Source organism: Arachis ipaensis, chromosome B03, assembly GCF_000816755.2.
Source record: "Arachis ipaensis cultivar K30076 chromosome B03, Araip1.1, whole genome shotgun sequence".
NCBI classification, from domain to species: Eukaryota; Viridiplantae; Streptophyta; class Magnoliopsida; order Fabales; family Fabaceae; genus Arachis; species Arachis ipaensis.
This window is the reverse complement of record NC_029787.2, coordinates 127454218-127473382: the sequence shown is the minus strand read 5'-3', so window position 1 is coordinate 127473382 and position 19165 is coordinate 127454218. Positions and strand designations below refer to the sequence as shown.

At 39.0% G+C, this 19165-nt stretch overlaps 1 protein-coding gene across 1 annotated transcript; it reads left to right on the top strand.

Moving 5' to 3' along the window:
* Positions 63-8224, top strand: LOC107631859 (anaphase-promoting complex subunit 2). The gene is made up of 16 exons (XM_016335428.2): positions 63-478; positions 586-678; positions 959-1190; positions 1606-1898; positions 1985-2056; positions 2669-2913; positions 3310-3726; positions 3864-4065; positions 4201-4315; positions 4407-4480; positions 6615-6734; positions 6847-6935; positions 7010-7091; positions 7394-7585; positions 7737-7805; positions 7894-8224. The coding sequence occupies exons 1-16, from the start codon at positions 245-247 to the stop codon at positions 8014-8016; spliced, it is 2652 nt and encodes an 883-aa protein (XP_016190914.1). The 5' UTR covers positions 63-244; the 3' UTR covers positions 8017-8224.

The following is a 19165-nucleotide window of genomic DNA, read 5'->3' as shown; positions in this document are numbered from 1 at the left end:
GACAAATTAATCATTGAAACTACACTAATTTTTGTCAAATAATTTTTATTTTAAAATAAATCGATCCAGGGACCGATTTACGGTTAACGAGATGAAACCAGGCAGCGATTCTCGTAACACTGCTTCTAAGGACTGAAAAAAAGAAGAGGGAAACACTGAAATAAACACAGTAGCAGCAATCAAAGATTCAAACTTTAGAAGTTTCAAAGACAAAACACAAAAACACAATTACAATTCGATCCTCATGGACCAATCCACTACCTCCTCTTTCTGCAACTTAGGGATTCTCGATTCCCTCTCCAACGATTCCATATGCGAAATCCTCCGCTCCTACAATGGTTTCTGTGCCGCCACCCAAACCCTCCTCGCCGCCGTGGACGACCTATCCGCCCGCCGCGACTTCGTTGCCCATGTTCACTCCCTCTGCAAACATGGCCTCGATTCCCTCGTCCGAGACCACTTTCTTCGCGTTTTGGAGGTACCTCACTACCACTTATCTATTTATTTTCCTAGTAATGCTGGAAAGTTCGCTTCTTTTTTTGTTTTTTCAAAATGTTTTTTATTTTATTTTGTTTCTGGTCGTAGGAAACGTTTGAGAGAAATGGGGCGTCGAGGTTTTGGCGCCATTTTGAGCCTTACAGTAATGTTACGGGTTTGAACAAGAATGATGATCTTGAGGTGAGTATTTCTAAAATGGCAATGTTTTTTTATTATTACTATTATCGGGATTGATTTGGGTATTGCTGTGTAATGCTTGTTATTTGTTTATATATGTATCATAAATATGTGACATTTTATTGAGTGTGGTAACTAGTAAGTAAGAAACAGATTTTGACAACTTACCTTAGGTACTAGTATCATTGTTTGTCCTTGGGAAAAAAGGGAAAAGAAAAACGGGTAATTGTTGAGTGGATTATACTTAGTTGCTAGTGTTGATGCTAGAAACAATTTTAAACAGATTGATGAGGACGAGATTCTGAGTGTGTTGCATAGTGCTTTGGAAGAAATCTATTTGGAGAAAGGGTATCAGGAGAAGTGCTTGTTAATGTTGGTCCATGCTTTCCAATCATACAAGAAGCAGGTGTCGGGGGACACTCATGATCTTGATGCAGAGAGGAATCACCTTACCACTAAATATCAATGGATTGTCTCCTCTGTACTTACGGCTACGCTTCCTAGGAATTTCCGTGGTGTGTAACCTGTTTATTATTATCTTGATATTAAATGATGACATGCCATTTCATACTATAGGTGAACAATAGATCTTGCCTTTTGTTATTATCAATCACTTCTTGATTTCTTTGTTTCTACTTTATGGAATATTTACAGATAGTCTCTTCATTTTCACCATCTGCTAATTTTTGCCATGAAAATGTAGTATCTTTATCTCCGCTATACAAGTACTATAGATTAGTTCCAAGTGCAATAATTTCAGGCTTTCAGCTCGTGGTATCTTTTACATTAATAAAACATTATAGTTGCATGTATGAAAGTATTACATATTAGACATAGCTTGTACCTTGACTTTGCTATTTTCCTAGATAAGCTTATTATCATTTCTTTTATTTGTCTTGGCCACACATTTTTACTTTTTGCTACGTTTAGTTATACTGCATTGGTATTTTAAAAGAACATTGGAGGAGTTAAGTACAAGGATGGATGAGGAGTTGCAAGATCATGAATCTCAAAGCAAGGATGGCATGGATTTAGACGAAAAAGGAAAAATAAGCAACAAGGTTGGCGAAATGGATGTTGATGAATGCTATAATGACAGCAGGTACTCAGAAAACAATAAACTTGTGAATAGCATTGGAAAAGTTGTTCTTCATCTGAGAAGTCTTGGATTTACTTCTATGGCAGAAGATGCTTATGCCTCTGCTATATTTTTACTTCTAAAGGTGAGAATGTTCTTGAAATCCTTAATTTTGCTTGCAGATTTGCTTTCACCATTTTGCTGAATTTGTTTCATTTGTTTGGACGGCAGGCAAAAGTATATGATTTAGCTGGTGATGATTTTAGGAGTTCTGTTCTACAGTCTATTCAAAGCTGGATACAGGTTTGTAGTGCTTATCTATCTGTTTGCAAAGAAGGATCAAGGTGACATGTATTACAAGATCCAGTATATCAGGAACATACCACATTAAGTATTCTTTAATGTCGGTCCATTACTTCACAAATTAACCATTTTGTTGCAAACTGACAGTAGGAACTTGTTCTTATGCTATTACTAATTATGTTCAAATTTCAACTTATTTTTAAAAAAACTATATTGAATGATGATTTTGACTCATATTGGAAGATGTGAATTTGGCTCAGATTCTGGTAATAACTTCGACTCATGTTGTGGTACTTCTTACCATTCAGTTTACATGGATTCAATTAAATAAGACTTTTTAAAAATTGTTTATTTGGCGAATTATATGTTTTCCAAGAAACCAAATGCCTGGACCTAAGTTTCCTGTTGTATCACATTATAGTGGTTGTACAAAGTAACTACTAAGTGTTGTGGCAAAAGTATCTGAGTCACTAGTTCCAATGTTGTTAATGAAAATACTTTTTCTGCCACTGTGGATTCTATCTAAAATATATTATTTGTGCATGCAGACCTGTGTAGAAAATCAAATGCTTTAACAATGCTAACACATGATGTTTTCTTGGAGACATTCAGGCTGTACCTCTCAAGTTTCTGCATGCCCTTCTTGTCTATCTTGGAGATTCTGTTAGTTATGAGAGTTCTTCTTCAGGTCTCAAATCACCTTTAGCATCACAACCATCCTCATTCTGTCCTGGAATCGATTCTCCTTCTGAAGGGCTTGTTAGATGGAAGCTGCGGCTGGAATATTTTGCTTATGAAACACTGCAAGATTTAAGAATTTCCAAATTATTTGAGATTATCGTTGATTATCCTGAGAGGTAGTTTGTTAATTATAATTCTCTGCTTTCCTTCTGGGTTTTGTTTTCTAAATTAGCTATCCTGTAATGTCATTAAATTGAATCACAAGGTCAACACCAGAGTTTTGTTGACTGAAAGAAGAGGTTGTCATTATCCTGAAATGTATGGTTGTGGCTGGCTGCATGAAATGAAAGTTGAAACTTGATTTTGAATTGTAAACTCTTGCTTCAGTTAGTTCCATGCTTTAATGCTGTTTTTGAATTAATTTTAAACTTCAATAATAAGCACTAGTGCGAAATGCATATTGTGACCTGTCATGACAATTTTTTATTAACTCATTGCTAGATCATAACTCTCATTGTTTGTATAAAGTCTTTTGAGCACTTATTTTCCCTTCTCTCTGCTGATATTTGAAGCTCTCCTGCAATTGAAGACTTAAAATTGTGTCTTGAATACACTGGACAACATTCAAAGCTGGTCGACTCATTTATTTCTTCACTTCGTTATCGCTTGCTCACTGCAGGCGCATCAACCAATGATATATTGCACCAATATGTTTCAACCATTAAAGCCCTGAGGACAATAGACCCTGCAGGTGTTTTCCTTGAGGCTGTTGGTGAACCAATAAGGGATTATTTAAGAGGAAGGAGAGATACCATAAAATGCATAGTGACCATGTTGACAGATGGGACTGGTGGGAATTCTAGTGCATCTGGAAATCCTGGAGATAGCCTTCTTGAAGAGCTGAACAGAGATGAAGAAATTCAAGAGGATGTTGGTATTGACGATGATTTTAACACTGATGATAGGCAAGCATGGATTAATGCTGCACGGTATGTTTATGTTATAGAAGGCGAAAAGCTCTTATTTTTATCATTCTTGCTGATGCATATATATAATAATAATAGTATATCTTTTCTGCTGCCATCTTAATAGATTTGATGTTTCTTTTTATTATCATTTTCAACAGCTGGCAGCCTGACCCTGTGGAAGCAGATCCACTAAAAGGAAGCAGAAACCAAAGGAAAGTTGACATACTTGGAATGATTGTTGGCATTATTGGTTCAAAAGATCAATTAGTTCATGAATATCGAACTATGCTTGCTGAGAAACTTCTAAATAAATCTGATTATGATATTGACTCAGAGATTCGGACTTTAGAACTCCTCAAGGTACTTATTTAAGCATAAAGTCAGGATGGCTATTTGACTGGCTGGGAAATTGATTTTTTATAATTGCTTTGTGTATATTCATTCTTGGTTTTAGTATTTCATTATAAACATGTATTTAATGCATTGCTTCTGCAGATACACTTTGGAGAGAGTAGCCTACAAAAATGTGAGATTATGCTCAATGATTTACTTGGCTCAAAGAGAACTAATACAAACATCAAAGCTACCATAAGTCAACCATCTCAGACAAGTAAATTCTCATATCCAATATTGTTTCTGACAATGTTAACTGTTATTTGTGTTAAAATCCTTTTGATGGAAGTTTGGTGATGTCCTCTCAGGTGGAGAAAATGCAATATCCATGGATACGATTTCTGCCACTATCATATCTTCTAATTTTTGGCCTCCAATACAGGTGCACAAACAATCTTTTATTCGACTATTAGATAAATATGAAAGAGTATTTTATTTATATTATATTCATGGAAAAAATGAGTAAATAGCCAAAATCGTCCTGAAAGATACCCCGATCTCCATTTTGGTCCTCGAAAGATAAAGTTAATCAAAATCGTCTCCGAAAGATACACGATTGGTCACGTTAGTCCTTCTGTCGGTTAGATGATGACGTGGAGGGCTAATGCCACGTGTCACAAGATGATTGGTTGACGTGTCAGATCAGTGACACCTGGCATGCCACGTGGCATTTGACATATAAAAAAGTTATTTATAATCAAAATAGTCTTTGAAAGTTCAGATGTAAGTCATTTTCATCACTAAAATTTTAAAAATTAATCAAATTAGTTCTTATATAATTTTTTTATTTTTTCTTGATAATATTAAATTTAAAAAATTTTTTGATACTACTAATTTTAATAGAAATGTAATTGACAATAAAAAAATTAGTAATTGTATCTTTTCTTCTTAAAAATTTTTTCAATAAAATTATCTCTCTCCTTTAATTCTTATCAAAATCTCTCTTATTTTTTTCTATTCTAAAACCTTTTTCTTATATTATTACATTTTGCTGAAATATATATATATATACACACTCAAAATTGAAATGTATGTATTTGTTAACCTAAACAAAGTTATATGCTCAAAATTAAAATTTATGTATGTTAACCTAAACAAAGTTAATAAAAACTTATACATCTTTTTTTTTTCATTACGGTATTACTTTCATTTAGGTTAACATACATAAATTTTGATTTTGAGCATATAACTTTGTTTAGGTTAACAAATACCTACATTTCAATTTTGAGTATATATATATATATGTTCCAGCAAAATGTAATAATGTAAGAAAAATATTTTAGAATAAAAAAAAATAAGAGAGATTTTGACAAGAATTACAGGAGATATATTTTTATTGAAAAAATTTTTAAGAAGAAAATATACAATTACTAATTTTTTTTATTGTCAATTACATTTCTATTAAAATTAGTAGTATCAAAAAATATTTTAAATTTAATATTATCAAGAAAAAATAAAAAAAATTATATAAGGACTAATTTGATTAATTTTTAAAATTTTAGGGATGAAAATGACTTACGTCTAAACTTTTAAGGACTATTTTGATTATAAATAACTTTTTTACATGTCAAGTGCCACGTGTCACTGACCTGACACGTGGCATGCCAAGTGTCACTGATCTGACACGTCAACCAATCATCTTGTGACACGTGGCATTAGCCATCCACGTGGCACTTAACGTGACACGTCATTATCCAATTGACGGAAGGAGTAACGTAACCAATCGTGTATCTTTCGGGGACGATTTTGATTAACTTTATCTTTCAAGGACCAAAATGGAGATTGGGGTATCTTTCAGGGACGATTTTGGCTATTTACTCTGGAAAAAATTGTCAGTATATATTGTATGTCTGTTATTCTGTTAACCATCTAGCAGCATCCTATTTACTCACTTTCTAGTACTCGTTGTTTAATAAGAAATCAGAAAGGTGATGATCAGCCCCCTTGCTCTTTTTATTCTTATTCATCTTAAGTTAATATAACTTTAAATTTGAGCGAACTTTTCCTTTCCTATACCCATCTTTATACTGATATTTCTCATATATTTCGTTGTTGTCATGGTCATGCTTGTGCTGAGTATATTTCTAAAAGATACTATCCACCTTCACACATGCAAAATGTTGATGCGGCTGCCAAAATGTCAAGATTTCTTTCCAGAAGAATAATGAAAGTACATCAAGTCTGCTCATAGATTTGCATTGGGTCTTTTTGAGCAGATTAAATTAAATAATTTCAAAGTTTTTTCTTTTTGGGGAAAAAGGGGATCGAAGTTCATTGTTGTTCTGTTCCACTGTTATTTCATGTAAAATTGCGGAGAGTTTCTTCAAATTTCAAACTAGTACATGTATTAACATTTTTTTCTGATCAGTTTTATTGAGTAAATCTCAACTAGAAGCATACATAAAACCAAGCATAACATAATAATTTAGTAGCCCTTTAACACATCTTTAAAGAATTTCATTGTGGTCCAACAAAAAGCGTCAACTTTCTATTATTAACTTTGAAGAGAATTCCAGGATGAGCCGGTTAACCTGCCAGAATCTGTCGACCAGCTCCTTACTGAGTATGCAACGAGATTTCATGAAACAAAAACCCCTCGTAAGCTACAGTGGAAAAAAAGTCTTGGGACTGTCAAGGTCGGTTTCTCTGTATATTTTTGTTTTGCTTTTTCTTGCTTCAGATATTTAGTGCAGGTTTTTCGACCTTTTACTTGTATACTTTCTCCTGACTATGTATCCTATGGTTTAGTTGGAGTTGCAGTTTGATGATAGGATAATGCAGTTCACAGTGGCCCCTGTACATGCATCAATCATTATGCAATTTCAAGATCAAAAGAGGTATGCCAACAATTTATGCATGACTCTAGTGTTCTGTTTTGGATGTGCAATAATACTAAATTTTCTATTTTCAGTTGGACTTCTAAAAACCTTGCGGCTGCTATTGGAATCCCAGTGGATGCACTGAGTAGGAGAATACATTTTTGGATAAGCAAGGTAGGTCCAATACAGGCTACATATGCTGCTAATTTACCTTTTTTTTTTTGTCCTGGTGCTAGTAAACACTTATTTTGCATATGGATTAATTTAGGATTATCTTCCTCTTCATTTGTTGTTTAACTTCTGATCACTTTTCATGCTTTTGAAGCTGATGCTTATTTATGTATGATCCTTCCTTTCTTTATAGCATGACTTAACCCTAGAAGATGAATTAAAAATGATTTCATTTTAATCCATAAATTTTAGTTGTAGAAGTGAAGATGAAACTAACAGCTAATGGCTTTCTCGTTTTGTGCCAGGGGATCATTTCAGAGTCGGCTGGGGTAGATACCTCAGATCATGTATACACCATTATGGAAAGCATGGCTGAGACAAGTAAGAATGGAGCTGGTAGTAGTGGTATCCAGGAACTTCTAGGGGGCGATGAGGAAGAAGAAAGATCCGTCTCCTCTGTGGAGAATCAACTTCTTAAGGAGATGACTGTATATGAGGTATGTGAAGTAGAACTGATTCTTATTCTTTGAATGGTATAAATGATTAGTCAATACACAAATCATCAATCAATAATTGATGATAAGAAAAACAGAAATAGATTGGCAATGCATCCAAGTGGGAAATCTAACCAGTGTATTTTCATGGCAGAAATTTATCATGGGCATGCTCACAAACTTTGGTAGCATGGCACTAGATCGAATTCACAATACACTCAAGGTAAAAAAAAGTGCTTTAATGTCTATATCATTATTTGGACTTTGATAACTTTATTACTTAGATTAATTATATGATTTTTTTACTGCAGATGTTTTGTATTGCTGATCCCCCATATGACAAGTCACTCCAACAGTTACAAAGCTTTTTATCAGGTCTAGTCTCTGAGGAGAAATTAGAGCTTAGGGATGGAATGTACTTTCTAAAGAAGTAACATGCTTACACATTATGGGATTGCAATCATCCCTTGCTTCGTGAATTTTGACAAAAGTGAAATTGTAAACTGTTTCTCATCCTCACGTGTGTTACAAAATATTGTGTTTGATTTTTTTTTTTTTTGTCAATAGATTGGACAACCCTCAATTTTAGGTACACAACACACTTACACACTCTTCATACACTTACTAAATTTTTTTCCTCAATTGCAATCAATAGAATTTGAGCTTGAGACCATTAAGGTGGGGAGGGGGAGATATGTCATGTGAGCTAAGGCTTATTGGTCGTATTTGATTTTTCAAACACAAGGTAGGTAAGTTGCTTTTTTTTTTTCATATGGTTTTGGCAATTAGAAAATAGGATGAGTCCCCCCAAAATAAAAGAAAGCCCAAAACATAAAGTTGTGATTAGTTGTTAAGAAACACTAAGGTAGCGTTTGTCTTGAGCGTTTGTCTTGAGGTATTAAGATTGAGATTGGGGGATTGAGACTCAATATCATGTTTGTTGGGTGAAGAGATTCATGAAGCATAAAATTCCAGTTTCTTCAGTATTTTCAAAATATAAAACACAAGAAATTAAAATAATTTTTAGGAATTGGGACTAAAATTTAAATAATAATTTTTGCTTAAAATATCCTCATTCCAAATTATTAATTACAAGTTTACTCTTTTGTAAAATCAAATTAGGGCTCATTTTAGACCAAATACAAGCATGGAAGATACCCAGTTGGGAGCTGTTACTCCACCACCGCTAGGACCACCACCTTCTCGTCACCATGGTAGCCACTGTGAGTTAGGTGAGTCGCTGAGGAGATAGACGGGAAAGAGAGAGAGAGAGGAACGAGATATAGAGAGAAAACACAATGAACAGAGAGAGGAGGGGTTGTTTACGCGCTGACGAGCTTCCATCGTCGCCGCTGATGCTGACAAGGGTTGGCATTGTCGCTGGGTTTGCTCAGGGAGAGCTTGAGAGAGAGAGCTCGAGCTCGACAGGCATGACAGAGGAGGAGGGAAAAGCTGCTGTTGTCACCGAAAAAGGTTACAATGTTTGCGTCCCATGCTCAGCCACCATCTCCTCGTCCTTGTCCTTGAACTTACTTTGTCTGTGTTCTATTTGGTTGTCTCTACCTTTGCCACACTTTTGCATGCTGGAATCTCTGTTGGTATTGCTATGCTACCGCCTTGTTCTGCACATTTTTATACCAAATATAGTACTGAAATTTATTTCAGTTTTTGTTTCTCAGTTTCAGTCTCACTTCCAAATGCCAAGAAAGTAAGAAATATTTTATTGATTTTAAATTTCCTTCAATTCTGTTTTGGGTGAAAAAATTTTCCCTTTTCTTTTGATTGTTGTAATACTCTTTTTTTTAAATATATAAATAAATGGATCCAGTTCAAACCATTAAATTTGAGGTTTAACCCATTTTTACATGGATAAGTGTTCAGGGGCTTACCTAGAACCGGATGATTGGGCTTGTTTGTGAGGTCCAAGCGTTCAACGAAGGTGGTCACCAACTTGTCCTGCGTTAAGGAGCCGCCGTCCTTGTTGTATGTTTTGAGGAATGTGGGGTGGTACCTGCAAAGACACTCTGATGCCTAGGTTAGCAAGAGGGTAAGTAGGTTTAGAATATATCGAAACTTAGGTTTACCTGAGTGTGTTAGTGTATTTATAGGTGACGATCCAATAACCACCGTTGGTGTAGTTTCACTTCTAAAGGTGGATAACCATTCCTTTATCTTAGGATTGTTGAGATATCTCTTCTAGAAGTGGGTGAGAGATTTTTCGGGGGCAGTTGTTTATTTGAATAAGTGACATTTGCCAGCTCATGTCGAATCCGACCTCTTTAAGGAGGTCGGGAAAATCGGTAATAACCCTCTTTTGGATTGGGCATTTTTAGCTTACTTGGTCCTGGACCATAGTATTGGACCAGGGTGTGAACAGTGCCCCTACTCGAGTCTGATCTCTTAGTTATGAGTTGGATTCGAGTATTAGTTGAACTCGGGTACATTCAAGTCGGAAAATCGATGTGATTTTAGTTTTAAAACCGACGTGATTTTGAATTTCTCAACCGTCGCATCTCAAACGTCGCGTCTGTTCGAGTCTTGCATTTACATGTGGGGGAGCAATTACATTGGTAACGGCGCGTTTCTTTAATGATAGCGTCGTTTTACTGTTATACCCCTAGTATGTTATAAATACTTTTCCCTCTCCTTTCTTTGTTTTCTTTTGTCTTCTCTTCGAAGTTTTCCTTCTTCTGTTTCCTTGTTCCCTTATTCAGACTCTTGGATTTTCTTTGGCGTTCTGTGACACCGCATTTGGGAATTCTGCCTCACTTTCTCTTGAAGGTTAGTTCTTTGCGCCCTCTTTTTAGTCTCATGGTGTTTTTTCGTCTCTGTTTGATATACTGTACGTCGGAGAGAGAGCGCGATGCCTTTGATGCGTTTCCATTATTCGTAGGGACTTTGAGGTTTTCGTACTTTACAAAAGATTATTTCTTTTGGCTATTTTACTTATTTTAGAAAACTGTTTTATCTCCAAGGGTTCTATTTTTTGATGGTTTATTTTTTCTTTGTAGGTTTTGTCGCTTTTGTATACGCTTTCTTATTACTGAAAAATGTCTTCCCGTATTCCCGAAACCCTCTTGCGATGGGTGGATACCCCTGTGCTTTCTGAGAATCCCTTAGTGGATACTATCTTTATTACTGAACTCCGCAAGCACCATAGAATCTGTAGTCTTGACGCCGATGAACCAAAATACGCACTAGTGGCCCCAGACCCTGAGGACCGGGTTTGCTGTGGGAGGATTAATGATTTTAACCCCCACTTCTTTTTTATGTACGACTATCTTTTCACCCGCTTGGGATTTTCTTTTCCTTTTTCCAATTTTGAAATGGAAGTTTTGTCCCACTGCCGAGTCGCTCCTACCCAACTCCACCCCAATTCCTAGGATTTTATGAAGATTTACCAACTTGTTAGCCAAGAGCTTGATTTCCAGATTTTTTTCAAAATCTTTTTCTATCTCTTCCACTTGACCAAGCCTTTTAGTGCTTCAAATAAACAAAACAAATAGCAGTGGGTGTCTTTTCGTGCTATTCAAGGTCGAAAAGCCTTTTCCATATTTGATGAATCCTTCCATGACTTCAAAAACTTTTTCTTTAAGGTCCAGGCTGTAGAAGGCCATCATCCTTTTTTCTTAAATGAGAACAACGAACCCTGATTTCCTCTGTACTGGTTGGAGACCTCCCCCGTTGATAAATATAGCCTAGATGAGTTGGATGAGGTAGAGGAGGCCATTGTTGGTTTTTTTCGAGAGGCTTGGGGGCGGGCTCCAAACTTGGATACTAAGAAATTCCTTCTTGGCTCTCCGAGTTTCATGCAAACCGAGCTAGGTAGTATTTCTTTTGTTTGTAGCTATTGCTTGTAACTTCTAGTTTATGTGCCTATTTCCGACTTGCATAATAATGAACTTTCTATCTCTTTTTTAGAAATGGTGAAAAGCGGATCAAGAGCGGCCTACCAGAAGGTGCAGGAAGCAAAGAGGAATGTCCACGCCCGAGCTGCTGCACAGGAAGTCGGAGCTTCTTCTACTCCTCCTCTTCATAGGTCTAGTTCGGGGACTTCTTCAGCCAGACCGATTTTGGTAAATCATGTTCCTCCTCCTCCTCCTTCTCCTCCTACTTCTACCCCCTTAGTTCAACCTTCCCCCGAGCCTGAGAGGAAGAAACGTAAGACCTCGGAAACCTGTTCCTCCCAACTTGGGGATGCTAGTTTCGATGGTACCAAGTTTACTTGGAAGCACATTCTTCCATACACACATTGCTATGGATGATGCTGCTATCCGAAATCATCTCAATATCTTAATCTGGGGGGAAATTTGAACTGCTGGGGTTTGCACCTCCCTTCTTGATATTTTGGACAAAACTCTCTTGAGTTATTCTCAAAAATCCATAGAGGACCTTCAGGGGAGGATTGTCCTGTATCAGGAAGAGGAGAAGAAGCTGCAGGAAGAGAATATCTGGCTCAAAGATGAGCTTGCTCAATTCAAAGAGAGGGAGAAAAAATTAATGGCCCAATGTGCTTTGGCTGAGGGGATGAAGAGTAAGGCTGAGGAAAATTATGTGAGGGTTTTTTTGATAATATTGATTTGAAGAAGCAACTGGAGTTGAATCGGGAGGCCTATCAGGACCGGGAGGATTCCATTATTGAGAGCTCTAAAGAGACGTGGAGGGTGTTCAAGGAACAAGTCGGAGTCATCGGTCCTGACTTGGATCTCTCATCCTTCTATCCCGACAAAGTGGTCGTTAATGGGGAGATTGTCTCTCCTCCTCGCCCTGAGACCGATTCCGAGTTGAAGACGTGGACAGCGTATTATTGAATCTCCTTCACGCGAGGTTGAACAAATGGAATGGTTCCTGCCGAGCTCTTCTTCTCAACTTGGCGAAGCTCCAACCTCTGCCGCCGAAGGGACCCTTCCAACCCCTCCGACTCCTGTGGCCGAAGTTCAGACCTCCCTTCCTGGTGACGACTCTATTCCCGCTCCTGATCCTGAAAAAGCTATTTAAGGCCCGGCTTGTGAGTCCTTTTTGAACAATTTATTTTTATGTGTTTGTTTGGTGGTTCTTTGACTCCTGATCCTGTTTACTAGGATCATTAACAACTCTTCATTTTTTGGTGATCCTTTTAAATAGGGCCTTTTAACGAAGTAGTTTGTTTATTATCTACGTCATTGATGCTTTTGTCTGATAGAATTTCATAGCATGGTTAAGGCTTTTTGTGAAAAAACCCTTTACTGCTTTCCTGATAGAATTTCGTAGGATGGTTACTGGTTTTTGCATCCCTTTGTTTTTCCATTACTCTGTCCTTGTACATTCAAATTTTCTTTGTTTTATTGAATTGCTTTCGTAACTTAGGCTATTTTTGCGATTTATTTCATTTTACTCGGGCTTTCCGACTTATAAGTCATAAGCTATTTGGTTTCTGAGTTATCATGATCTTTTTGTAGCCTCTTTACTCCAATTTGTACCTCGTCGCTTTATCTCGCCAACCATGTAGGTTGGTCATCAGATTTTTGCATTTTTTTTAGCTTAAATCGGAGCGTATCATAGAATAATAATGGAATTTGTAATAAGAGATGAATACTTATTATTGAAGAGAAGAAAGTAACTTTACAAGGTTGCTTTAGTTACTAGAGGATTTGAGATTTCTAACCCCTAGCCTTCGCTTTGATGCCTCGTTAAAACCCCCTTCAGAAAAATCCTATTTGGGAAAAAACCATGAAGTTGGAAAAAAGAGTACATCAGGGAGAAAAGTTCGCTTTTAGCTATAATATCTTCTCATATTACAAGCATGCCATGATCTGGGGAGCTCAACTCTATTTAGATCAGACACTTTGTAATATCCCTTTCCTAAGACTTCAATGACCTTGTAAGGCCTTTTCCAATTTGCAGCAAGCTTTCCCTGGCCTGACTTGTTTACTCCGATATCATGTCGAGTTAGGATCAAGTCATCCAAAGCGAAGTTTCTTCTAATGACTTTCTTGTTGTATCTGTTTGTCATTCTTTGCTTTAGTGCTGCTTCTCTTATCCGAGCTTGTTCTTGAACTTCTGGGAGTAGTTCTAGTTCCTCTTTGTGCGTTTGAACGTTACTGATTTCATCGTAGAATCTTACCCTTGCACTTTGCATGTTGACTTCAACTGGGATCATGGCTTCTACGCCATAAGCAAGTCGGAAGGGTGTTTCGCTAGTGGCAGACTAAGGTGTAGTCCGGTATGCCCATAAAACTTGAGGAAGCTCTTCAGCCCAAGCTCCCTTTGCCTCTTGAAGTCTCTACTTTAATCTTGCCAGTGTGACTTTCTTGGCTGCCTCTGCTTGCCCATTTGCCTATGGGTGCTCACCGAGGTGAACTGATGCTTGATCTTCATATTGGCTACCAGATTTCTGAACGTAGAGTCGGTAAATTGGGTACCATTGTCGGTGGTAATGGAGTGGGAAACTCCAAACCTTGCAATGATATTCTTGTAAGGGAACTTCCAACTCCTTTGCGCTGTAATAGTGGCCAAGGATTCTGCTTCGATCCACTTCGTGAAATAGTCCACTCTCACTATGAGATATTTTACCTGTCCAGGGGCCTGGGGAAAAGGTCCGAGTAGGTCCAATCCCCATTTTGTAAAAGGCCATGGAGAGGTGACACTAACAAGCTCTTCAGGGGGAGTGACATGGAAATTTGCGTGCATTTGGAAGCCGACACTTCTTGACGAAGTTGGTGGCGTCTTTCTGTAAGGTCGGCCAAAAGAACCCAGCTCGGATAACTTTTCTGGCTAAAGACCTTGCTCCCAGATGATTTCTGCAGATGCCATTATGTACTTCATCTAGGACTTCTTCCATCTTAGAAATCAGGACGCACTTCAGCAATGGTGTTGATATTCCCCTTTTATAGAGGATATTTTTCATCAAAGTATAATTTTGTACTTCTCTTCGGATTTTTTTTGCCTCTTTTTGCTCCTTAGATAGGATGTCGAATTTTAGGTATTCGACCAGGGGAGCCATCCATCCGAGGTATAGGCCGAAAACTTCTAAGATGTCTTGTCTGATTTCAATCTTCACAACTGAGGGCTCTTAGAGAGTTTCTTAAATCATACTTTTATTGTTCCCTCCCGGCTTAGTACTTGCTATCTTGGAAAGGGCGTCTGCTCTGCTATTAAGCTCCTGAGGTATATATCGGACCTCAATTTCTAGGAAGCGCTTGAGATGTTCCATGATTTTTCCTAAGTACCTTTTCATATTTGGATGTTTCGCCTGATACTTTCCATTGATTTGGGAGGTCACTACTTGAGAGTCACTAAAGACTGCAACTTTGGTTGCGCCGACTTCTTTAGCTAGCTTCAGCCCGACAATCAAGGGTTCGTATTCTGCCTGATTATTGGAGGCCGAAAACTCAAACTTCAGAGAGACCTCTATTTGGGTTTCTTCCTAATTGGCCAATATGATTCCCGCACCGCTTCCGACTTTATTGGATGAGCCGTCCACATACAACTCCCAATATGTAGATGTTTTCTCTTGGTCTCCTGTGTATTCTGCCGCGAAGTTGGTGAGGCATTGAGCTTTAATTGCTATCCGAGTTTCGTATCTCAGGTCGAACTCGAACAAATCTATAGCCCATTGAACCATTCTTCCTGCAATATCCGTTTTTTGAAGGATTTGCCTCATGGGTTGGTTCGTTCGTACCTTTATAGTATGAGCTTTGAAATAAGGCTGAAGTCTTCTGGACGCCACTATTAAGGCATACGCAAACTTCTCGAGCTTTTGATACCTTAACTCGGGGCGTTGTAAAACTTTGCTGGTAAAGTAAATAGGATGCTGCCCGTCCTCGTCTTCTCGTATGAGTGCTGATGCCGCAGCCTTCTCGGGGACAGCCAAGTACAAGACAAGTTCCTCTCTGATTTTGGGTCGGATAAGAACAGGGGGTTGGCCTAAAAACCTTTTGAACTCCTGAAAAGCTTCTTCGCATTCAGGAGTCCATTCAAACTGGCATCCTTTCCTTAGTAGAGGAAACAGTGGTAGGGATCTCAACGCTGATCCCGTTAGGAATATAGACAAAGCTGCAAGTCGGCCATTCAACTGCTGGACTTCCTTTAAACAAGTCGGGCTTTTCATTTCTAGGATCACTTTACACTTGTCGGGGTTAGCCTCTATTCCCCTTTGTGTTAACATGAATCCCATAAATTTTCCAACCTCTACTGCAAAGGTGCACTTTGCGGGATTCAATCTCATCCCATGCGCCCTTATGGTGTTGAAGACTGGTGAGAGGTCGGTCAGGAGGTTGGCCTCATCCTTGGTTTTTATTAACATGTTGTCCACATATACTTCCATTAAACTCCCCAGGCGAGGTGCAAACACCTTGTTCATCAACCTTTGGTATGTGACTCCTGCATTTTTTAACCCGAAGGGCATGACCACATAGCAGTAATTCGCCCTAGGTGTGATGAAAGATGTCTTCTCCTGGTCTGGTTTGTACATCGGGATTTGATTATATCCTGAGTATGCATCCATGAACGACAAGTATTGATACGACAAGCTGAAATCTACTAGGGTATCAATATTCGGAAGAGGATATGGGTCTTTTGGGCATGCTTTGTTGAGGTCGGTGTAATTGACACACATCCTCCACTTGCCGTTTTGTTTCTTGACTAGCACCACATTTGCTAGCCAGGCCAGGTACTTGACTTCTTTGATAAAACCTGCCTATATGAGGGCTTGCACTTGTTCTTCGACCACTTGAGCCTGTTCGGGACCAAGTTTTCGTCTTCTTTGTTGGACAGGTCGGGACCCCTGGCATGTCGGAAGCTTTCCAGGCGAAAAGGTCGGAATTTTCTTGTAGGAGCTTTGTCGGCTTCTGCTTCAAATCTTCTGCTAAATTGGCTCCTATGTTTTTTTCGTCTTCTTGCCCTATCTGAACTTCTTCAGTTTTCCCTCCGAGCTGTGTTCGCAATTCTTCTTTAGCTCGGACTCTTCCGAGTTCAATAGTGTTAACTTCTTTGCCTTTTCCTCTTAGGTTCAGGCTTTCGTTGTAATACTTTCTCGCCAGCTTCTGATCTCCTCTGATGGTGGCGATCTCCTCTGGCGTTGAAAACTTCATGCAAAGATAGGGGGTAGAAACCACTGCTCCAAGCCGATTTAGGGTTGTCCTGCCTATCAAGGCATTATAGGCAGAACCCACATCGACGACAATAAAGTCGATGCTTAGAGTCTTGGATCTCCCTCCCCTTCCAAAAGTTGTATGTAGGGGGATGAAACCTAATGGCTTAATTGGAGTATCCCCCAATCCGAAGAGAGTATCCGGGTAAGCCATTAACTCCTTCCCATCCAATCCCAGCTTGTCAAACGCTGGTTTGAACAGGATGTCTATCGAGCTCCCTTGGTCCACCAGAATTCTGTGTACATGAGCGTTGGCAAAAATTATTGTGATTACTACTGGGTCGTCATGCCCAGACGCAATACCTTCTCAGTCTTCCTTAGTGAATAAAATAGTGGGTTGGTCGGGACCTTGATTCCCGACTTGGTAAACTTCTTTCAAATGCCTTTTTCGAGATGACTTCGTCACTCTTCCTCCTGCGAAGCCTCCCGATATCATATGAATGTGACGTTTGGGGGTTTGCGGGAGCGGACTTCTTTGTCCGTGACTCTCGTTATCTCTTTTCCTTTTTCCACGATTGTCCGACCTTTTCATGAGATATCTGTCCAACCGACCTTCCATGGCTAGCTTTTCTATCATATTTTTTAGGTCGTAACAATCATTGGTGGAGTGCCCATACAGCTTATGGTACTCACAGTATTTGCTACGACTTTCCCCCTTTTATTCTTGATGGGTCGAGGGGGAGGTAGCTTTTCGGTGTGGTAAATTTCTCTGTATACGTCGACTAGGAAAACTCGCAGAGGAGTATATGAATGATATCTCTTGGGCCTTTCAGACCCGACTTCTTCTTTTTTTTCTTGGGCTCCCTCTCCTTTTCCTTTGATGGGTGAAAGTGCCCCGATCGCCAGCTTAGTTCCCACAATCTGGCATTTTTCTCCATGTTGATGTATTTTTCAGCTCTTTCTTGTACATCGCTCAAAAAGGTCGGATGTCTCTTAGAGATTGACTGAGAGAAAGGTCCTTCTCGAAGTCCATTGACAAGTCCCATTATTACTGCTTCAGTGGACAGGTTCTGAATTTCTAGGTACGCCTTGTTGAACCTTTCCATGTAGTCTCTCAGGGGTTCTCTGACTTCCTGTTTTACTCCCAGTACGCTAGCGCGTGCTTTACTTTGTCCTTCTGGATTGAAAACCTCATAAGGAACTTACACGAGAGGTCATCGAAGCTGGTGACCGACCTGGGAGGAAGGCTATCGAACCACTTCATCACTGCCTTTGTCAAAGTCGTTGGAAAGGCTTTGCAGCAGGTAACATCAGAGGCGTCGGCTAGATACATCCAACTTTTGAAGTTGCTGAGGTGGTACTTAGGGTTAGTAGTCCCGTCGTATAGATTCATGTCAGGGCTTTTAAAGTTTCTGGGTACTTTAGCCCTCATGATATCTTCGCTAAATGGATCCTCTCCCCCTAATGGGGTGTCCTCTCGGTCAGTATGATAGCCCCTATCTCGGAAGGTGGATTCCAGTCTTAAGAGATTTTTTTCGAGCTCTTTTCCTCGCTCGGCTTCCCTTCTGAGATGTCTCTCTACCTCGCGTTGTCGTTCCAACTCCTGCTCTAGTTGTTCCAGCCGTCTTTGGTGGCCATGTAGTAGTCCTATTAGGTCAGCAGAGTGTGGTGGCCCATCCTTTCCGAGCTGATGAACTTTAGAGGAAATCCTCTTTGATCCCTGGGTATTGGAGGGGCCTTCACCCTGCTGTCCCTCCGCTCCTTGTAGGGATATTATTGCTCTCTCGTTGTTGATCGCATCTTGATGCTCTTACTCAGACTCCGATGCGGTGTGTCCATCTTCTTGTTGGTCGTCTACCATCGCTGGTTGATCTTCTAGGTCCTCGACAACGGCGCCAATGCTCCCGGGCTTACCTAGAACCGGATGATTGGGCTTGTTTGTGAGGCCCAAGCATTCAAGGAAGGTGGTCACCGACTTGTCCTGCGTCAGAGAGCTACCGTCCTTGTTGTATGTTTTGAGAAATGGGGGGTGGTACCTGCAAAGACATTTCGATGCCTAAGTCAATGAGGGGGTAAGCAAGTTTAGAATATATCGGAACTTAGGTTTACATGAGTGTGTCAGTGTATTTATAGGTGATGATCTAATAACTACCGTTAGTGTAATTCCACTATTGAAGGTGGATAACCGTCCCTTTATCTTGGGGTTGTTGAGATATCTCTTCTAGAAGTCGGTGAAAGATTTTAGAGGGCAGTTGTTTATTTGAATAAGTGACCTCTGCCAGCTCATGTCGAATCCGACCTCTTTAAGAAGGTCGGAAAAATCAGTAATGACCCTTTTTTAGATTGGGCCTTTTTGACTTACTTAGTTCTGGACTATAGTATTGGACCAGAATATGAACAGGCTTAAGTTAAAAAAGGAAGACAAAATTTTAATTTTTTTCATAATAACCTTAAAATTTAAATTTTAATTGATGTTTAACCTCATTTAAAAATATAATTTATATTAACCAAAT

What these genes read in the sequence shown, in the direction of transcription:
- LOC107631859 (XM_016335428.2), top strand. Translation starts at nt 245, where the DNA reads ATGGACCAATCCACTACCTCCTCTTTCTGCAACTTAGGGATTCTCGAT. An exon ending in GCTTCCTAGGAATTTCCGTG is followed by an intron (nt 1,191 to 1,605) that starts GTGTGTAACCTG and finishes TGCTACGTTTAG; the next exon opens with TTATACTGCATTGGTATTTT. An exon ending in TACATTTTTGGATAAGCAAG is followed by an intron (nt 7,092 to 7,393) that starts GTAGGTCCAATA and finishes GTTTTGTGCCAG; the next exon opens with GGGATCATTTCAGAGTCGGC.